At 47.3% G+C, this 21,444-nt stretch overlaps 1 protein-coding gene across 1 annotated transcript; it reads right to left on the reverse strand.

The window, feature by feature from the left end:
* Positions 1–11,413: 11,413 nt before the first annotated feature.
* SLC22A13 (solute carrier family 22 member 13) lies at positions 11,414–19,648 on the reverse strand. The gene is given in 14 exon segments (XM_088831659.1): positions 11,414–11,527; positions 11,530–11,620; positions 11,812–12,027; positions 12,616–12,734; positions 12,910–13,071; positions 13,074–13,116; positions 13,317–13,418; positions 13,501–13,614; positions 13,769–13,928; positions 14,193–14,347; positions 14,593–14,696; positions 19,284–19,355; positions 19,357–19,516; positions 19,518–19,648. Coding segments are annotated over 14 exon segments (1,743 nt in total).
* Between the last annotated feature and the right edge of the window lie 1,796 nt (positions 19,649–21,444).

Raw genomic sequence — 21,444 nt, forward strand, 5'->3', positions numbered from 1 at the left:
AGCTTTGACTAGACAGACCTTTGTCAGCAAAGTAAAGTCTCAGCTTTTTAATATGCTGTCTAGGCTGGTCATAGCTTTTCTTCCAAGGAGCAAGCGTCTTCTAACTTCATGGCTGCAGTCACCATCTGCAGTGATTCTGGAGCCCAAGAAAATTAAGTCTGTCACTGTTTCCATTGTTTCCCCATCTATTTGCCATGAAGTGATGGGACTAGATGCCATGATCTTAGTTTTCTGAATTTCTGAGTTGAGTTTTAAGCCATCTTTTTCACTGTCCTCTTCCACTTTCATCAAAATGCTCTTTAGTTCCTCTTCACTTTCTGCTATTAGGGTGGTATCATCTGCATATCTGAGGTTATTGATATTTCTCCCGGCAATCTTGATTCCAGTTTGTGCTTCATCCAGTTCAGCATTTCGCATGATGTACTCTGCATATAAGTCAAATAAGCAGAATGACAATATACAGCCTTGATGTACTCCTTTCCCGATTTGGAACTAGTCTGTTGTTCCATGTCCAATTCCATCCGTTGCTTCTTGACCTGCATACAGATTTCTCAGGAGGCAGGTAAGGTGGTCTGGTATTCCCATCTCTTGAAGAATTTTCCACAGTATGTTGTGATCTACACAGTCAATGGCTTTGGTGTAATCAATAAAGCAGAAGTAGATGTTTTCCTGGAATTCTCTTGCTTTCTCTATGATCCAACAGATATTGGCAATTTGATCTCTGGTTCCTCTGCCTTTTCTAAATCCAGCTTGAACATCTGGGAGTTCACAGTTCATGTACTGTTGAAGCCTCGCTTGGAGAATTTTGAGCATCACTTAGCTAGCGTGTGAGATGAGTGCAATTGTGTGGTTGTTTGAACATTCTTTGTCATTGTCCTTCTTTGGGATTGGAATGAAAACTGACTTTTTCCAGTCCTGTGGCCACTGCTGAGTTTTCCAAATTTGCTGGCAAATTGAGTGCAGCACTTTCACAGCATCATCTTTTAGGATATGAAATAGCTCACCTGGAATTCCATCACTTCCACTAGCTTTGTTCATAGTGATGCTTCCTAAGGTCCACTTGACTTCGCATTCCAGGATGTCTGACTGAGGTGAGTGATCACACCATTGTGGTTATCTGGGTCATGAAGATCTGATAATATCTTCTGCTTCTGTTAGGTCCATACCATTTCTGTCCTTTATTGTGCCCATCTTTGCATGAAATGTTCCCTTGGTGTCTCTAATTTTCTTGAAGAGATCTCTAGTCTTTCCCATTCTACTGTTTTCCTCTATTTCTTTGCATTGATCACTGAGGAAGGCTTTCTTATCCCTTCTTGCTATTCTTTGAATTCTACATTCAAATGGGTATATCTTTCCTTTTCTCCTTTGCCTTTTGCTTCTCTTCTTTTCTCAGCTATTTGTAAGGCCTCCTCAGACAACCGTTTTGCCTTTTTGCATTTCTTTTTCATGGGGATGGTCTTGATCACTGTCTCCTGTACAGTGTCACTGTTCTTCAGGCAGTCTGTCTATCAGATCTAATCCCTTGAGTCTATTTGGCACTTCCACTGTATAGTCGTAAGAGATTTTATTTAGGTCATACCTGAAACAGTCAAGTGGGCCTTAGAAAGCATCACTACTAACAAAGCTAGTGGAGGTGATGGAATTCCAGTTGAGCTATTTCAAGTCTTGAAAGATGATGCTGTGAAAGTGCTGCACTCAATATGCCAGCAGATTTGGAAAACTCAGCAGTGGCCACAGGACTGGAAGAGGTCAGTCTTCATTCCAATCCCAAAGAAAGGCAATGCCAAAGAATGCTCAAACTACCGCACAATTGCACTCATCTCACACGCTAGTAAAGTCATGCTCAAAATTCTCCAAGCCAGGCTTCAGCAGTATGTAAACCGTGAACTCCCAGATGTTCAAGCAGGTTTTAGAAAAGGCAGAGGCACCAAAGATCAAATTGCCAACATCCGCTGGATCATGGAAAAAGCAAGAGAGTTTCAGAAAAACATCTATTTCTGCTTCATTGACTATGCCAAAGCCTTTGACTGTGTGGATCACAATAAACTGTGGAACATTCTGAAAGAGATGGGAATCCCAGACCACCTGACCTGCCTGTTGAGAAACCTGTATGCAGGTCAGGAAGCAACTGTTAGAACTGGACATGGAACAACAGACTGGTTCCAAATAGGAAAAGGTGTACGTCAAGGTTGTATATTGTCACCTTGCTTATTTAACTTCTATGCAGAGTACATCATGAGGAACGCTGGGCTGGAAGAAGCAGAAGCTGGAATCAGGATTGCCGGGAGAAATATCAATAACCTCAGATATGCAGATGACACTACCCTTATGGCAGAAAGTGAAGAGGAACTCAAAAGCCTCTTGATGAAAGTGAAAGAGGAGAGTGAAAAGGTTGGCTTGAAGCTCAACATTCAGAAAACAAAGATCATGGCATCTGGTCCCATCACTTCATGGGAAATAGATGGAAAAACAGTGGAAACAGTGTCAGACTTTGTTTTTTTGGGCTCCAAAATCACTGCAGATGCTGATTGCAGCCATGAAATTAAAAGACGCTTGCTCCTTGGAAGGAAAGTTATGACCAACCTTGATAGTATATTAAAAAGCAGAGACATTACTTTGCCAACCAAGGTCCGTCTAGTCAAGGCAATGGTTTTTCCCGTGGTCATGTATGGATGTGAGAGTTGGACTGTGAAGAAGGCTGATCGCCAAAGAATCGATGCTTTTGAACTGTGGTGTTGGAGAAGACTCTTGAGAGTCCCTTATACTGCAAGGAGATCCAACCAGTCCATTCTAGAGGAGATCAATCCTGGATGTTCATTGGAGGGACTGATGCTAAAGCTGAAACTGCAATACTTTGGCCACCTCATGCGACGAGTTGACTCACTGGAAAAGACTCTGATGCTGGGAAAGGTTGGGGGTGGGAGGAGAAGGGGACGACGGAGAATGAGATGGCTGGATGGCATCACCGACTCTGTGGACATGAGTTTGAGTGAACTCCGGGAGTTGGTGATGGACAGGGAGGCCTGGCGTGCTGTGATTCATGGTGTCGCGGAGAGTCGGACACGACTGAGCGACTGAACTGAACCGTCTAGTGGTTTTCACTACATTCTTCAATTTAAGTCTGAATTTGGCAAGAAAGAGTTTATGATCTGAGCCACAGTCAGCTCCTGGTCATGGTTTTGTTCACTGTATAGAGCTTCTACATCTTTTCAAAGAATAGGTATCATATAGATTTTTTTTCTTTTTGGCCAGCTGTGCAGCATGCGGGATCGTCCCGACCAGGATCAGGGACTGAACCCAGATCCCCTGCAGTGGGACAGTGGAGTCTTAACCACTGGATCACCAGGGAAGTCCTAGACCTATCTTCTGACTGTTGTTGTTTTAGTCACTAAATCGTGTCTGACTCTGCGACCGCATGGACTGTAGCCCTCCAGGCTCCTCTGTCCGGGGATTTCCCAGGTAAGAATAGTCAAATGGGTTGGCATTTCCTTCTCCAGGGGCTCTTCCTGACCCAGGGATCAAACCTGCCTCTCCTGCATTGGCAGGCGGATTCTTTACTGTTGAACCACCAGGGAAGCCCCATCTTCTGACTACGATGTAATTAAATTAGAAATCACTAACAAACAGTTAATTTAAAATATATATTTCATACAGGTGTAATGCAGTTACCTTAATCCATCACAGTCTGCATTCCATCCTGGGATCCCGCCTGCTTTTAAATAATTCTTTAAAAATTTGTATATGGTATAGTTCATTCTTTGGGCTGTAAAGTTCTATGGGTTTTGACAAATGTGTGGAGTCATGTATCCACCATGAGTATCAGACAGTTGTCTCACTGCCCTAAAAGAATCTGTTCTCCACTTATTAAACCCTGATCTCTCCTCTCAAACCCCTCACAATGACTGATCTTTTTTATGGTATATCTTGCTTTTTCTGCAGTGTCATAGATGTGGAATTATAGCATATATAGCCTTTACAGACTGGCTTATTTCACTCAGCAGTATGCACTGAAGGGTCACTCACACCTTTTCATGGCCTAATAGCTTGTATTTTTTTTTAATCACTGAATATTATTTTTCAGTGTATGCATGACCTACAGTTTCTTTTTTCATTCATCTATTATTGAGGGATATATCAGTTGTTTCCAGTGTTTGGCAGTTGTGAATAAAGAGGCTATAAATATTTGCATGCAGGTTTTTCTGTGGACATAATTTTCAAATAGGTTGTGTAAATACCTAGGAACACAAATATTGGGTCATATGGTACAACTATGTTTAGCTTTGTAAGAAATTGCAAACTGTTCCAATGTGGCTGTACTGTTTTGCACTTCTACCAGAAATGAATGAAAATTCTTGTTGTACTTCATTCTTGCCAGCACCTGATCATGGTTTATTGGACTTTAGTCATAATAATAGATGTGTTCTTTTTATTTTTTCATTCTTTAAACTGCAATTCCCTAATGACAAATAGGGCTTCCCTAGTGGCACTAGTGGTGAAGAACCTGCCTGCCAGTGGGTCAGTAAGATCCCCTGGAGGAGGGCATGGCACCCCACTCCAGTATTCTTGCCTGAAGAATTCCATGGACAGAGGAGCCTGGCATCACAAAGAATCGGACATGATGGAAACAACTTAGGATGCATGCACAATGTCAAATAATGTTGAATATCTTTTCATATGCTTATTTGCCATCATGTATCTTTGCTGCCCGTTTTAAAAAATTGGGATGTTTACTTCCTCATTGTTGAGCTTTGGGTTATTTGTATATTTTGGATACCAACCTTTTATTAGAAATGTTTTGCAAATATTTTCTCCAGTCTGTGGCTTGCTTTTTTATTCTCTTAACAGCATCTTTTGCAGAGCAGAAGTTTGTTTTAATGAAGTCCAACTTATCATTTTTTTTCTTTCATAGATTTTGCTTTTGCTGTTGAATCTAGTAATTCACTGCCAAATCTTTTAGATTTTTCTCCTAGTTTGTCTTCTAGAACTTTTATAGTTTTGTGTCTATGACCATTTTGAGTTTTTTTGTAAAGAGTATAAGATCTGTATTTCCATAAATATTTTTTACATTGTACTTTTGCATATTTCATACAGTTATTCCAGTACCGTTGTTGAAAAGACCATCCTTTCTCCACTGAACTGCCTTTCTTTCTTTGACCGGTTAACTATATTTATGCAGGTCTATTTCCGGAGTCGTCTATTCTCTTTCATGTTTCTGTGTGTCTCCTCTTTTGCCAATGCCATGTATTTTAATTATGGAAAACTTTACAGGAAATCTTAAAATCAGGTCTTAAAAGCCTCCAACTTTGTTCTTTCTTATTACTGTGTTGAATATCTATTAATAGGTCTTTTGTCTTTCCAACTGAACTTTAGAATCAGTTTGCTGATATCTGCAAAAAACAGCTTGCTGTGCTTTTGATTGAGATTATATTGAATCTATAGATTAGTTTGGGAAGAACTGATATCTTAACAATATTGAGTCTTCTAATCCATGAACATGTAATATACATATATTTTTCTAAAATTTTATGAATACATATTTTAAGTTAATAAAAACTTTGAATATCTCAGAAGTCAAATAAGAGATCATAGTGAAAAATTTTACAATTTGAAAAAATTGAGTGATAATAACACAAATGCTTATAAGTGAAAATTATAAAACTTTATGCCATTCATATAAAACTTACGGGTGATATAAAAAGTGGTACTCTGGAAAATTTATAGTTTTAACTTGCTTTATAATAGAAAATCAGAAAGACTGAAAATTAAAGAACTAAATGCTCATCAGAAGAGAAAAAAGAACAAAAGAACAAACCCAAATAAATCAAGGAAAAAGATTATAAAGTTAAGACAGAAATGGAAACAGTGAACAAAAACAGCCAGATATGGAAACAACACCGTGTCCATCAATGGAAGAATGGATACAGATAATGTGGTGTATTTCATTTCACACAATGAAATACTACTTCAGTTCAGTTCAGTTCAGTTCAGTCGCTCAGTCGTGTCCGACTCTCCGCGACCCCATGAATCACAGCACGCCAGGCCTCCCTGTCCATCACCAACTCCCGGAGTTCACTCAAACTCATGTCCACAGAGTCGGTGATGCCATCCAGCCATCTCATTCTCCGTCGTCCCCTTCTCCTCCAGCCCCCAACCTTTCCCAGCATCAGAGTCTTTTCCAGTGAGTCAACTCGTCGCATGAGGTGGCCAAAGTATTGCAGTTTCAGCTTTAGCATCAGTCCCTCCAATGAACATCCAGGATTGATCTCCTCTAGAATGGACTGGTTGGATCTCCTTGCAGTATAAGGGACTCTCAAGAGTCTTCTCCAACACCACAGTTCAAAAGCATCGATTCTTCGGCAGTCAGCCTTCTTCACAGTCCAACTCTCACATCCATACATGACCACGGGAAAAACCATTGCCTTGACTAGACGGACCTTGGTTGGCAAAGTAATGTCTCTGCTTTTTAATATACTATCAAGGTTGGTCATAACTTTCCTTCCAAGGAGCAAGCGTCTTTTAATTTCATGGCTGCAATCAGCATCTGCCGTGATTTTGGAGCCCAAAAAAACAAAGTCTGACACTGTTTCCACTGTTTTTCCATCTATTTCCCATGAAGTGATGGGACCAGATGCCATGATCTTTGTTTTCTGAATGTTGAGCTTCAAACCAACCTTTTCACTCTCCTCTTTCACTTTCATCAAGAGGCTTTTGAGTTCCTCTTCACTTTCTGCCATAAGGGTAGTGTCATCTGCATATCTTAGCCACGAGAAAAAAGGGAAATCCTGTCATTTGTGACAACATGGATGGATCTCAGGGGCATTAACACTAGTCAACAGATAGAGAAGGACAAATACCGAAGGGTTATCACTTAAATGTAGAATTTTTTTTTTTTTTAAAGAGTCAAACTAGTGAAAACAAAGTGAAAGTGATTTCTGGGAGTGGGAAAAAAGAAAGGTTGGTAAAAGAATAATTACTTTCTACTATAAGATGAATAGGTCTGAGGATATAATGTAAAAACATGTGACTATAGTGGATAACACTACACTGCATAATTGAAATCTAAAAGAGTCTGATGCTAGGAGGGATTGGGGGTGGGAGGAGAAGGGGACGACAGAGAATGAGATGGCTGGATGGCATCACCGACTCGATGGACATGAGTTTGAGTGAACTCCAGGAGTTGGTGATGGACAGGGAGGCCTGGCGTGCTGTGATTCAAGGGGTCGCAAAGAGTCGGACACGACTGAGTGACTGAACTGAACTGAACTGAAGACACCAGAACATTAATTTCTCACCAAAAATCATAATAAATAAATAGGTAGGTAATGGATGTGTGAACTAACTAGATGGAGTCCTTTATACACACACACACACATATATATATGTATATATATTTATTTCTGAGTTTTCTATCCTGTTCCATTGATTTATATTTCTATTTTTGTGCCAGTATCATACTGTTTTGATGACTGAAGCTTGGTAGTACAGTCTGAAGTCAGGAAGCCTTATTCCTCTAGCTCCATTTTTCATTTTTTAAGATTGCTTTGGCTATTTGGTGGGGTCTTTTGTGTCTCCATACAAATTTTGAGATATTTTTGTTCTAGTTCTGTGAAAAATGCCATTGGTAATTTGATAGGGATTATACTGAATCTGTAGTATACTCATTTTTGACAATACTGATTCTTTCAATCCATGAACATGGTATATTTTTCCATCTGTTTATGTCTTCTTTGATTTTTTTCATCAGCACCTTGTAGTTTTCAGAGTACAGGTCTTTTGTCTCCTTAGGTATAGGTTTATTCCTAGATATTTTATTCTTTTTGATGCAATGGTAAACGGAATTGCTTCTTAAATTTCTCACGACTTAGTGACTGAAGAACAACAACAAGAAAATATACTTGACAGCCCTTGGGCCACAACTAATGAGCCCCTGGGCTGCAACTACCGAAGCGCATGTGCCTAGAGCCTGTGCTCCACAAGAGAAGCCACCAAAATGAGAATCCCATACACTGCAATTAGAGAGTAGCCCCCATTCTCCACAACTATAGAAAGCCCGTATAAAGTAACAAAGACCCGGCAGAGCCAAAAATAAATAATTTTTAAAAACCTTTAAATTATAAATTTGACTACTCAAAAATGAAAATCATAAAGTTAAAAAAAATTCACACAACTGGGAGAATATATAACAAACATCCACCAGTGGGCGGGGGGAAGGATCAAGAATGTGTAAAGAGGCCACAAATCAATAATAAGACAATAGAAAAATGGCCAAAAGACATGAATGGGCTTTTCAATAAGAGAAAATATAAACAAACATATGAAGAGATGCTCAATCTCTTTAATAATAAGGGAAATGCAGATCAAGACCATAACTTACACTTTGCTTGAGAAAATTTAAGAAGTCTGACAATACCCAATATCCATTTTTCATACATTTCAGGAAGGAGTATTCATGGTTCCATTTTGGAAAACAATTTGGCATTGTCTCAGAGAGCTGAATATCCTCACACCTTGAGTGTGTGTGTATTGTGTCCAACTCTTTGTGACCCCATGGACTGCAGCCCTCTAGGTTCCTCTGTCCATGGGATTTCCCAGCAAGAATACTGGAATGGGTTACTGTTTCCTCCTCCAGGGAATCTTCCCCACCCAGGGATCAAACCCATGTCTCCTGCGTCTCCTATATTGGCAGGCAGATTCTTTACTGCAGAGCCACCAGGGAAGCCCCAACCTCACACCTTATGACCCAGCAATTCTATTTCCACTTGTATACTCTGGGTAAACATTTGTACACATGATCCAAGAAGAGTATCAAGACATTCATGACAATACATTCCAAATACGGGAGGTGGGGGAAAGAGCCCAAAAGCCCCATCAACAGAGGAACGGATAAACTGTGGTATGTTTCTCTAACAGCATACAATACAGCAGTGAAAATGAATAAACTTCAGTTATATCTCTGAAGATTTGACCAGCCATTGCTGTATTTGCAGATACAAGGAACCATTAGCCAAGGAATTGCGGGCAGTCTCAAGAGGCTGCAAAAGGCAAGGAATGACATTCCCCACTAGAACCTCCAGAAAGGAATACAGCCCTGTGACACCTAATTTTAGCCAAGTGAGGCCTATTTGGGCCTTCTGACCTACAAGACTATAATACATCTGTGTTGTTGAAAGCCAGTAAGTTTGTGGTAATCTGTCATAACAGCAACAGGAAATTAGCACAGTCTTACGTGTGTAACGTTGGAGAGGGTGTCACGTGATAGAGGAGACTTCCTAGGGAGAGAGGGAGAGAGGAAAAGAGGGGAGGGAAGGAGGGAGGGATGGAGAGAACTATTGTTTTGCTCACAAAGATTTGGTTTGGGGTCTGGAGCCAGCTTCTCTGGTAGGGTGCCCTTCAGTGTCCCCCGAGTATCACCTGAATGCCCAACATGGGCCTGACAGTCTGCAAGAACCTGAAGCACTTGTTCCCAAAAGTCCCCCACCAGGTGGACAGGCCTTAGCAACTGGTTCCCAATATAAAAAGAGGAAACTGAGGCCTGGGACAGGGAGGTACAGCCAGGAGCAGCCCCCTTTCTGAGGGCAGGAAATGGCCAGATGCCACATTTTAGAACTCACGCTTCCTGGGAGGGCAGCCTGCTCCTTCCACAGACTTTCCACAGTTGAACAGGGTCCGACAGGCTACTGTCAATATCTATACTGAGAATGTGGCCCCACAATTGCTGGGTGTCATAATAATCGAAACTCTCCACACCCTCCCAGCCCTTCCTCCCTAGAGACAGGACCACAAGCCAAAGCCAGGGCCCACCTGACCACAATCCAGGCCCAGCCGGACCCCTGGAAGCAGAACCCTTGGGTTCCATGGTGTCCAGGGAGCAGTGTCACAATGGGGTCGGGAGGTCCTGGGGTTGGGTAGGATCAGGGGGAACAGCATTCTGCCACTAGGGCACAACTGATCATAGGCTCTAGGGACAGAAGGGGCAAGGCAGACTGGGAAAATCTCCACATGAGCCAGCCCCATGCCTTCATGCAGACTTGCCCAACACCCAGAGCACCTGCCTCCCCCATGATGGCTCCACCTCCGTTGTGGGAAATCCTCCCATCCTTCCAGGCACCACTTGCTCACCCCCAATCCCCAGGCCTAAGGAGAAAGAATGGAGAGGAAAGTCAGGGGAGGAACAGACCCTCCGCTCAGCTGCTCCCAGATCCCCACCCAGGGGAGGAGGGAGTGTAGGTTAAAGTTTTCTTGGTGGGAAATTTGAGGGGTGGCCATAGGATGGCTTTTTCTTTCTCTGAGAGGAGGATGAGAAGCTATCTGGTAGGGGGTTAAGAGGAAGGGTGACAAGCAGAGTAGACCTGAGAAATAGCCACCAGTGAGAATTGGAAAACAACTGACTCAAAAAGCTGGTAGGAATACAAGGTGCTGCTAAAGACTCAGGAGGTGCTGGTGACCGTGGATTCAGAGAAGAGACTATCACAAGTATGATGCTCTCTAGCCGTGACCAGCTCTTGGGGTGTAAGCAGAAAGAAGGCGGACAGTTGGGCTAATGTGCTGCTATGGTTGTGCTAGTTGGACTGTCTTGCAAGGGAGGCCAGCCTAAGAGATACTATGTGGGGATCCACAGGGAGGGGCTGGAGATGAAGTAGGATTCCAAGGAGTCATTTGCCAGCATGTTGTTCATACTAAGGAGCAACGCAGAGGTCCTGGGGTGATCACTGAGAACCCCTGAATATTCTTGAAGAAAGCCTAATTTTAGGAGACTGCCAGGGCCACTGACTGATGATTAATCACTGCAAGTCCCAAAAGAACGAACACTAATGGCCACCAAGTAAGACGACTTCTGCCCCCCTCCCTTATTCTGCATGGGCCCTGCAAGAGCCAGAGCAGCAGAGAATGAAAGGAAAGAGGGGCCCGGAGAGGGACAGAACTACGTCCGGCCTCTCCCCGCCACTGGTCCTGAGTGAAGAGCAGGTGAAGGAGAATCTCTGAAGAGAAGGCAGCCCTGAAGCTTGTTTCTGACTGAATCAATCTCCTCGCAGCTAGATCAAATGTCCTGTGTGTCCCACCTTATCCATTCAGGCCTGGTCCAGCCCCTGGAGGAACTGCAAACTTCCTTTTGTCCACCTGCCTAGACGGGTCCATGACTTCAAGGACTGGGAGAGGCCCTACTTGGCTGTCCTGTTCTGGGCTTGACTATGTTTTCAGGACAGGGGGATCCCAGATGGAGGGGATCTGAGGAGCCATATCCCCAAAGAGTGTCAGAGAACAAGTTAAAACCAAGACACACCCAAGACTCTAATTCCGAACAGGGTACTGGGAATGGGGCTTTGGGGATGTGCATAGTTTTGAAAGGAGGGAGGCCCATCTCGGATGCTTCTGAGATTGGGCCAGGCACTGGGTGGCTGACTCTGGGGCCAGCTCACAGGGTACTGCCTCCATTAACATGGCTGGTGGTGCTCACAGGTCCAGCTATCTACAGGGGAGTGTTTAGGCAGCTCTCTGCTGCTGCCAGTCTAGCTTTAGAGACACAGTCACAGAGCTAAGTGCTGCTCTAAAGGCTACCCCTGGGCTAGAAATACTTGCTGAGGCCTCCAAATCCTTTTCTGAGAGCACTGCCTTCAGAGAGCTAGAGGAAGTAGAAGGTCGTCATTGGCTATCTAGGAACTGATCCCATTCCTCACCACCTCCTCCCCAAAGTATGGGAATCGTGAGGGCTCCCTCTGCAACAATGGACAAGTGGTAAAGTAGAGACCTGGCCTTCTGGGAGAGGGGCCACTGATGTGAGGTCCTGGGCTTCAGAGAGAGCAAGCACCTCACTGTGGTCAGGATTCTTGCTCCAGGCCGTCGATGGTGTCCTTCAGGGACTGGCCACGTGTCTCTGGCTGCAGGACCCAGAGTAAGCCGGCCCCGATGGGGAGGCTGCCATAGATGAACACGAAGAGGGACGTGTGATACTTGCCCAGCAGGATCATGAGTGGTGTGAGGATGCCCCTGATCCTTGAGAAGATGCCCACCAGCCCCATGCCTGTCTGCCTGTGGGAAGGCCGGCAGAAGCTGAGTGGACCCGGCCTCCCCTGGGTCCACCCCAGCTCCTCCCATAGTTCCACCCCAGCTCACGTCCTTGGAAAGCCCTGATATCTCATCTGGTCTCCCAAGACATGCAAGGTCTCCAGGCTTCCTCAAGTCCACCCAGCCTTCCTGCCCCATCAACCTGCACTTCTCCTAGTCCTACGATGTGCCCTGCTCCTCCCACCTCCAGACCATTCTGTTTGCCAGCTGCACTTCTGCCCACCTATCCAGTCTCCGATCAAAGGCTGCACCTCCTGACCGCCTCCCACTCCCACTGGAGACTTTCTTCTGAGCCATTCATCAAGCCTGGACTCACACTGTATTTAGCCCTGACAAGGCCAGGCTATGGCCCCTGGTGTATCTGCCCTCCACTGCCCTCCTCTTCATTCCCCTGACCTCATCCAGCCCTGGACCCCATCCAGCCCCGCTGCCCCAGAGCCAGTCCTGTAAGTTCTGTAAGTTCTGTGGGGAACACCAGGGAGGGCAGAGGAGGGACGGTCAAAATGCAGGTCTCAGGACCAGAGAAGCCAGGGTTGTACCCGCCACACTTACCTGATGACAGTGGGGCAGAGCTCATCAGAGTACATGTAGAAGATGGTAAATCCAGCCGCCAAGGCAAACTTCCCCACCAGAGCCAGCACAGTGACCACCACAGGCAGATCTGGCGGAGGCTGCCCATCAGCCACAGGGAGAGTGGCCAGCCCCACCCTCTGGGCCCTGGCCCTGCCCTCCCAAACGCCTCACCCCTTGTGCACCCAAGCCCCAGGGAAGCCCTCACTCCTGAAACGGAAACAAGGGGTCTTGGTAGCAGGGGGTGTGGGCAGAGGCCCTGGTCTCTGCTGGGACGAAGATGATGGTGATACACGTGAGGCTACCCAGAACCAGGGTCCCCGACTGACTCTACCTGCGGCCCATCCACTCCATTATAAAGATGCTGCAGTGGCAGGTAGGCACCTCGACTGCTCCAAAGATTAACTATGTCAGGTAGATATTCAGGCCAACGTCCCCCCAACCTTGAGGCCGAGGCCATAGAACACCAGGCTGTCCACAAACCTGCAGAGTTCAAGAGTCCCTCTCAGTGCCAGGTGATGAGACCCCATCACACTCATCAAGAGAGACTGTCTTGGCCAGGAGTCACAGCAGGAGACAAAAGCACAGCCAGCAAGAGACCCAGTGGTACCCAGACAGCCACCACCCACAGAAGCCCTTTAGTTTAGGCCTCAGGGAGGGCTGTAGGCCCTGAGTCCACTCACCAGATGTAGAAAAGAATCCGGGTCTCTTTCCGGAGCTGGGGGTATTGGAACAGATCTAGGGCATTCCCTGCGGGGCTGGTCTTCTCTGGGGCCAGCTGGGAGGGATGTGCAGTGAGGGGCCAGGCAAGGCCGTCTGTGTGGTCCCATCAGGCAGGGCTGGCCCAGTGCTGCAAGTATCTGATTCAGGAGCTCGGAGGAGAGTTTGCGCCTGTTGACCAACACCACTTTCTGGATCAGTTGTTTGGCCTTCTCTCCCCTCCCCCAGGTAAGGAGCCACTGTGCAGATTCTGGCAAGGCCCTGTGGGTCAGGAATGGCTGTGACCTTGGGGCCTGAACTTCCCCGCTGTCCTAGCATGCACACACCCTACAGGCCTCACAGGCTCCCTCTCCCAGACACCTCTCTGCATGCACCACCAGCCAAGAGGTAGTTTGCCTGGGAAATATCTCCTCACCAGAAGTAGAAGAGCAGAAAGACAGGTGCAGTGCCAGCAATCTGGAAAAGTCTCCAGTTCCGGACACCGTAGGCAAGTCCTGTAAGAGCCATCTGCCCCAGGGAGAAGGCACACTGTGCCAGGACCACAGCCTGGATCCTCCGCTAGGGCCCCACCCACCCTGGATCCTCCGCTAGGGCCCCACCCACCCTGTAACAGGAAGCAGGCAGAGGCTGAGGCTGGGCCGGACCCCACCCTATCACTCCCTGCCATCATGAGATGCCACCAGGCCAGGGGCTGTGGTCCTGGTCCAGCTCAGGGCAGGCCAGTGCCATCACATTAGGTGCACAGAGCTGAGTGGGCCCCCCAGGCAGTGTGGGAGTGTGGCCACGCAGGCCCCATGGCCTTGCTCTGCAGTTGATGGCTTCAGGGCCCAGATACTCACGCAGGGTGACGTTGCTGAAGGTATATCCAGCGACAGCTGTGGCCGCAGAAAAGCACAGGACCATGTAGAGCTCAAAGCTGGGCACAAAGGCTGTGCTCACGCCAAGGATGGCAGAGAGGAGCAGCTGCACCAGGCGAGTGGCCTTGTGGCCAGTCCTGGGGTTGCAAAGGGGCAGGTCAAGGAGTGAATCTGTCTCAGGGGAAAGAGGAAGGGAGACCCAGCCCCAAGCCCTGCGCTGGGTGCTCTGTCTGTGGGAGGGTGCATGGGCCCAGCTGGAAGTCCCATTGCAGGTGGACAGGGCCTTACCTGGAGACTGGTGAGAGGGGCCCTGGGGAGAACTAGACCCTGGGCCAGGAGTCCAAGAGCATGCTGGGTCGGGGGAACTGGTCAAGGTTCTTACCGGTCGCAGAGGGGTCTGAAGATGAGCACCCCAATGAGAAACCCAGCCACATACACCGACAGGGAAGTTTCCTTCAGATGCTTCTGACCATAGACCATGTTAAAATGAGGTAGACACAGGCAGATGTGAGCTCAGGGGTAGCTAAGGCAAGTCCTTTTATCAGCTAGCCCACGCATGACAGACCTCTCAGGACAGAAGTGGGGCAGGTTCCCAAACTGTGTATCAGGGTACCCCAGGGCACCAGCTTTGTGAACTCAGAGTGCACGACACAATACTTAGAAGTGTAAGAGGAAATACAGTGATAGTCAACATCTGTTTCATATCAAACTACTAGCTCCAGATGGTTCATGTGATTCTTTCCAGTGATCTGTGTGAAGTTGTGTGTTTGGCAAGTGCTGTGGAAAAAGCTAGAACCATGTGAAACTCACACGGTTCAAGGACTGAGATGTGTGGTTCCCAATATAGCCTATTAGGAAGTAACTGTACTTACTTCAGGACGAAATTTAAGAGGATGAATTTAAATGTTTTCTTTTGATTTGTGTATTTTTTTAACAGTTACTGAGTTGTTAGTACATGAATTCTTAAGTTTTGTTTCTGTTTTATTTTTGCTGTTGGTGTTTTTTTTTTTTTTTTTAGCCCACTGCATGGCATGAGGGATCTTAGTTCTTCAACCATGGATGAAATTGGAAGTGCAGAGTCTTAACCACTGGACCGCCAGGGAAGTCCCTCTTCTTAAGTTGTTTGGATCAAATTACTTATTATATGAAACCTCTAGGTAGTTTTTTTGGCCTGGAGATACTATATAAAATTATTGACCCACTATGGATGCACGGTTTGGGAACCCCTGACAGTCATTATCTGCTTCCTCCTGACAAATGGGGCCTCTTCCCTGTAACCACGGCACCCCTGTGACCTGCTTGGGCCTTTCAGACTTTTCCCAATTGACTGCAAAATCCCCCTGATTTAACTCCCATCATTCTCGGGCAATCAGAATCCTAAGGAGCCATCACACATCCCTTGAGGAAAGAGATTAGGATGCAGGGGCATGAAGCCTGTACACACACACACGCATGGCGATGGGCCTGGAGACTCTCAGAACCTGACAGACTGGAAATCCGAGAGAGGAACGTATGGGTGTCCACACACATCTGTGCACACGTCCACGGCACGTGCACCCGCAACAGTGGCGTGTGGCTGACCCCGTCTGTGGGCCCCTCAGGAAGTTCTGTGCCCCCTGCACGCCTCTCAGCGCCACACTCACGGGTGTGCAGGGGGATCACGACAGGTGAGTTCTCCTCCAGAGCTCACCGAGACAGCTTCACAATATTAATGCTCGCTGAGTGCCTACTCTGGATTGGGTACTATGCCAAATGTTTCACATGCATCATCTCACGTAAGTCTAGCAACAAGCCTTGACTTACTATATATAGGTTCAGCATCTAGTCCTAGGTCCTCAAGTTGGACAGCTGGATGGCAGTGAGTTCAGACGTCTTTGCTGCCCTGGACAGGGAGTGAAACTAAGGGAAAGCTAAGGTAATGCTTCCTGCGTGAAAGGATGAGTGGATGACTGAAGGAAGGAACCAGTCAATACCTTCAGTTAGCTGAGAAGCCAGCCTCCCAATCTTTAGCCAAAAATTAACCAATTCAGGAGATAGTATTTTGCCCCTACATCTGTCTTGAAGAACAACTGTTAATTTTGTAAGAGCTTTAAGTGATCATCAAATGATGAATGGATTGCCCCTGAGAATGAAGTGTGGCAGGACCGGCTGCTTGGAACTTGTTGTTCCACCCAGTTGTGTCCTGTTTGCTTTTTTGTCTAGCCACCACAGCTTGCCTCTGTAGTTAGATATTGTTTAAAATAAAAAATTATGAATAAATGTCTGCTGAGTCATTCTATGTGACTGTTAGCTGATCTGCTGGTGTCTTGGGTCTCCCATGTACAAATGAAGATGAAACAGATTCCTTAGTACCACCTGATAAGATAAAAGGAATTAACACATACCACATAGGTAGCAAAGTGGCTGTGCTAAGTCAGTTCAGCTGAGGCTTACTAACACAGCTTCGTGAGGCCCATGAAGCACACAGCTGGTGACACAGGCATCTCGGATATAAGGGGCCTTCATGCTCTGAAGATGCGAGTGCCAAGCCATGGGACTCCACCAAGGCTGACGCCTCTGCTCAGTGGACACCATGCACTAATCCTCTCATCAAATTCTCTAACTCCAATGTAGGCTTATTATTCCCGCTGTTTCGCAGAAGAGAGAGGCTTGGAGAGGTGCCAAGACCAACCCTGGTTCATTTGCTGGTGTCATGTTGCAGATGGAAGAGACGAAGAGGGCTCCAACTTGGGACACCAGGTGTCAACCTCCCCAGCCCTAATGCCTACGGTGGACAGTTTTGTCTGGGGCCTGCCACGGTGGACTGCAGAATCCCACCCCATTTCTTGGAGCACAATCCATCAGGTCTCACTTCCACTGTTCCAAACGATCAATGGCTCCCATTGGTTTCTGGATGAAAGTCCCAATTCCTTAGCACTGGTATCTGAGGCTTTAAAACTTGGCTCCTGTCTTTCCCCAATCCTCTTTGTATGCCAGCATTGCTCACACAGGCCAGGTGCTTTCATGCTCCAGACTCTAGAAATGGCTATTCTCTCTGCTCCACACGCCTTCCTCCTGTGGTTCCAGGACAGATCACAATGTTTTTGTTATTCACTGATGGTCCAGTGACTTCCATGTTCAGAGGTTTGTGCGGACAGGGCTGGGAGTCTTTTCTCTTTTACCAAGTATGGGCACCCAGGAAACGTTGGACAGGTAGGCTGAGAAGGAGAAATGTACTCTGTCATTCACAAGCACACAGCTTACAAGGAAATGTATTTTTTTTTCTTCTCAAATCTGGATTATCTGTATTTCACTTTGCATGTGAAGCTGCCTGTTATAAAGGAAACTTGGGATATCAGCTCAGAGAAGTCCCCAGAGTCAGCATAGCTTGTAGTGTAGCTTCTAACCCTGCTTGTAGACTGGAAGCCAGGATTGACACCTCACACAAGGTAGCTCCACTCTGGAACCGAGTTTGGGGTTGTCAAGTAGTTTGGGGCACCAAGTACCAAAAGCGTACATTCACTTGGGAGTTGCAATCCTTGGGAGGGCGGGTCCGTGGAAGCATGTCAGGGAAGGGCCAGAGGGCCGAGGTCCAACACCAGGGTCAGCAAAGACTAAGTTGGTGACTGAGGAAAGAGAGGCCCTTAGTCCTTGAGAACATCCCTTTCATTCCATAAAACCTGCCCACCCCTAGCCCAGGCAAACCAAGTTCCTGACACAGCACCTTCTTCCTGTTACCAAGCCTTTCTTTTTCTATTCTCTGTCTACAAAGGCTTTCTCCTTTTCCCTGTTAACCTTCTTCTGATCCCTGGGCACCCAACTCACATACCAACTCCTTCAGGGAGCTGCCTGCCCATTCTCTCCCCAGGAAGAAGCAAATTCCAGCCTCAGAGTTCACTGAGCCTTTGTTCCTCTCCTAGGAGTCCAGGTCTTCTCAGAGGTGAACAGGGTGCCTCTGTTCTGACTGTGCCTCACATCCTGAGAACTTGGGAGCTGTTGGTTGGATAATAGTTCCATGAACAGTCCAGCAAAGGCTGTGAACAAGAGCTCGGGCTGGCTCTGAGCACTCTGGAAGTCTGCCTGAGCTGTAAGGATGGTGACACTTGGCTAGATGGGCAGAGAGTTTATGAGCACCTACTGTAGAGGTAGACACAGTGTCTAAGGATGATGAAGATCAGATCTACCATTGGTGAGACACAGGGGAGATGAAGGAAGGGGCACTGAGGATCAGACAAACCCAGGCTGGGCTAGATCCAGGGGCTAGCAGAGGTCAAGGTGACCTACTCCGCCTGTGGGGTGGACTGAGTGGGAGGATCAGAAAGAAGGCAGGATAACATACCCTCAGGCTGCTGGGTGCCCTGAATGAGAGTCCCAGGTTCACCGTGAAGTGTGTGTGTTGCCCTGGCCAAGTCATCTCCCTATTCTGTGCTCCGCCCTACTGTCTGGGAAGCAACCCTTCTTGCTCTCAGGTGGCTGGAGTGGAAAAGTCTTTCTACTGATCTGCTGGGGCACCTCCTAAGAGAACAGAGCACAAGCAATTGCTCAGGTATGTGCAGGACCAGTCCTAGAGTTCCGCGTGGCCTCCAGCATCTCAGAGGCAGGCAGGCAGGCAGGAAGAGATTTAGAGGGAAAGGCTGAAGGCAGGGAGTCCAAGGCAAGTGGGCAGGGAAAGGGTAGGACTTCAAGATTAGTTAAACAAGGAAGACAGGTAAGTGGGCAGACACACAGGGGGTGGACTGAAAGACAAAGGCAAATGGGAAGGCAGATGCAAACCTAGGAAAGAGAAAGGCATGAGAACAGTTGGACAGGAGAGACAGGAAAGAAGGCCATGGGGCAGACAGGCAAAGGGACAGATAAAAACAGAGAGATGAATGGACAGATGGACAAACATCCCAGACAAAGGGAATGGATGGAGAGGTAGATGGGCCGACAGGCAGAGGACAGAAAGCAAAACAGGCAAGACAACGGTCATTCAGGCCTGGGGTGAAGGGGTAGCTTCAGAGGCAGTCACACCAGAGACTGAGGGCAGAGTGGCGGGCAGAGCAACTGACTGACTCAAAACACTTAGAAAGTCAGACTGATGCACAGCCTTACCTCATTCTCTACGGACAAGGGCCTGCCTTTGGGATAGACCCAGCCCGCCTCACAAAGCTGTGTCTCATTGAAGCTTGTGGCTGAGGACGTCCTTCAGGCTGGCACCAGCAGGGGGCAACTGGAACATCAGGCAGGGCTCGGGACTGCCTACAGCATCCAGGGGCAAGCTCAGGGCCAGCTGCTCAGCCGCGCTCAGGTTCAGAGTCTGGTTCCTGACCCAGGCCACTGAACAACAGGGCCATGAAGACCTGGGTGAATGCGTAGAAGGCAGTCAGGAAGCTGGGCACACTCAGCATTATCAGCAGCTGCACCTGGAAGTAACCAAAGCTGCCCACTTCAGCCAAGACCTGGGCAAAGGGAGCCATGGTCACTGGTCACCAGCTCCTTAGCTGGGGCTACCAGCTAGCTTTGCAGCTCGCTTGGGGTAATGGTGGCAGCTGCGTTAATGTTTAATCCAGCCTTGTGTAGCTCCACCTGTCACACCTCAGATCCTGAGCTCAGGTCTAGGAATGACAGAACATGATGAAAAAAACAGTTCACTCTGACTTGGAGGATCTGATGATGTTTGATGGACTGTGTGACAAGGCAATACCAGAGGAACTTCTCAGGCCTAGCACGCAGCAGCGAGCTCTAGTCAGATATCACATGGTGTACTGGGACCACCCTCCTTCTAGTTGCAACATCCTCTACAATTCACACCAGGGCAAACCCCTCCCAGTATGAAAGAATCCAAATTCTGAGAGTAATTTCAATGCTACAAGCCAGTTGTTACTATACTTGACAGAGGGGGATATGTCAGTAGAGCAGCAAGGACCCATATTGCATGTTAACTCGGGCAAGAGTCCAACCAACCTGGTCTCACGACCCTGACCTTACTGTCTCCTGCAGGGTCCCTAGCACGTGGTGGTATGCACCACCAGTCAACCCAAGTATAGTATTAAGGTCAGCAGACCCACCAAGGGCATACACGACTTTCCCTTCAGCAGCGCAGCTAACACGGCACCCTCATTTCTATCTAATCAAGAAAGAAACCATTAACATCCTCCCACAATAAAAAACAAATGCAAGCAGCCCCAGAGTAGCCCCAACCACCCCGGGCAATCTCGGTGAGCACTGAAGGACAAAGCCCCACCCCAGTTGGGGAGCCCCCATCTGGCGGTCATTCCTATAACCTTGCCAGAGTCAAGGTTAGGATGGGGCACCGTGTGGGAGGTGGCAGGCCAGGATTCTTACAGAAACCTCCCACAGGTGAACGCCCCCATCTTTTTTCTACCCTGGGGGTCTTACTGCAGGTAGACCCTGGGCTTGGAAGGCATCTAACTATGGGAGGATCAGAATGATGGGGCAAAATAGACCATTAGGGGAAAATACATGCTTGGGTGTCAGTCACATTCACCGATTTGTTTGTGTAGCCCTCGGAAAGTCTTTGTGTTTTTATTTTAAATTATTTTAAGAAAAGAGATGAGCAGAGGCGCAGAGGTGAAGAGAATGCAAGGCAGTGAGGTTGTACAGAGTAGCCCTGGGTATGTGCCCATACCTGCGGCCTGAGATTCAGTCAGTATGAAGGGAAGGTCCAGGCAGGGCAGGTGCTGGAGGGCAGAGGCAAGAGTCCACAGCCCTGCACAGGAGGACACGTCTCTCCGCCCCCTCCTCCACCCTAAACCCCCCGCCAGGCTCCCCACTGTTGCCAGCGAAACCTCTGCTTCCTCACCTAGCTCCCTTGCAAGTTCTTGTCCCCGGCACAGCCTTGAATGAATTGCCAAGAAAGCAGATGTCACCAGCTGCCACTACTCACTTCAGGGCTCAGCCTTTATAGGGGAAACTGAGGTGGAGATAGGAGGAGCCTGTGCTCAGTCATCATCTCTTCTCTCTGATCAGGCAAAGGATTCTGTGGTCCTTTCAGCTCTAAGGCTCCAAAGGGACTGGGGTTAGGAGGTAGGAGTCTGGGCTCCACCAGTGATTCACTGTGATCCGCTGTCTGCCCCTTCTAGCCCTTGGCCTCAATTTCTGCATCTGTGTAAAAGGAAAGCTTGAACTAGACGGTCTCTAAGGATTGTTCCATTTCCTGGTGTAGGATTCTAAAATAGAGACAGATAAATGATGAGGAGGCTCTGACAGAAGAGTGAGATTCAGCCAAAGACCTTCCACAGGTCTTTCTTCT

Source organism: Moschus berezovskii, chromosome 24 (genome assembly GCF_049115385.1).
Source record: "Moschus berezovskii isolate FMDL1 chromosome 24, NW_MosBer_1.0, whole genome shotgun sequence".
In the NCBI taxonomy this organism is placed as follows: Eukaryota; Metazoa; Chordata; class Mammalia; order Artiodactyla; family Moschidae; genus Moschus; species Moschus berezovskii.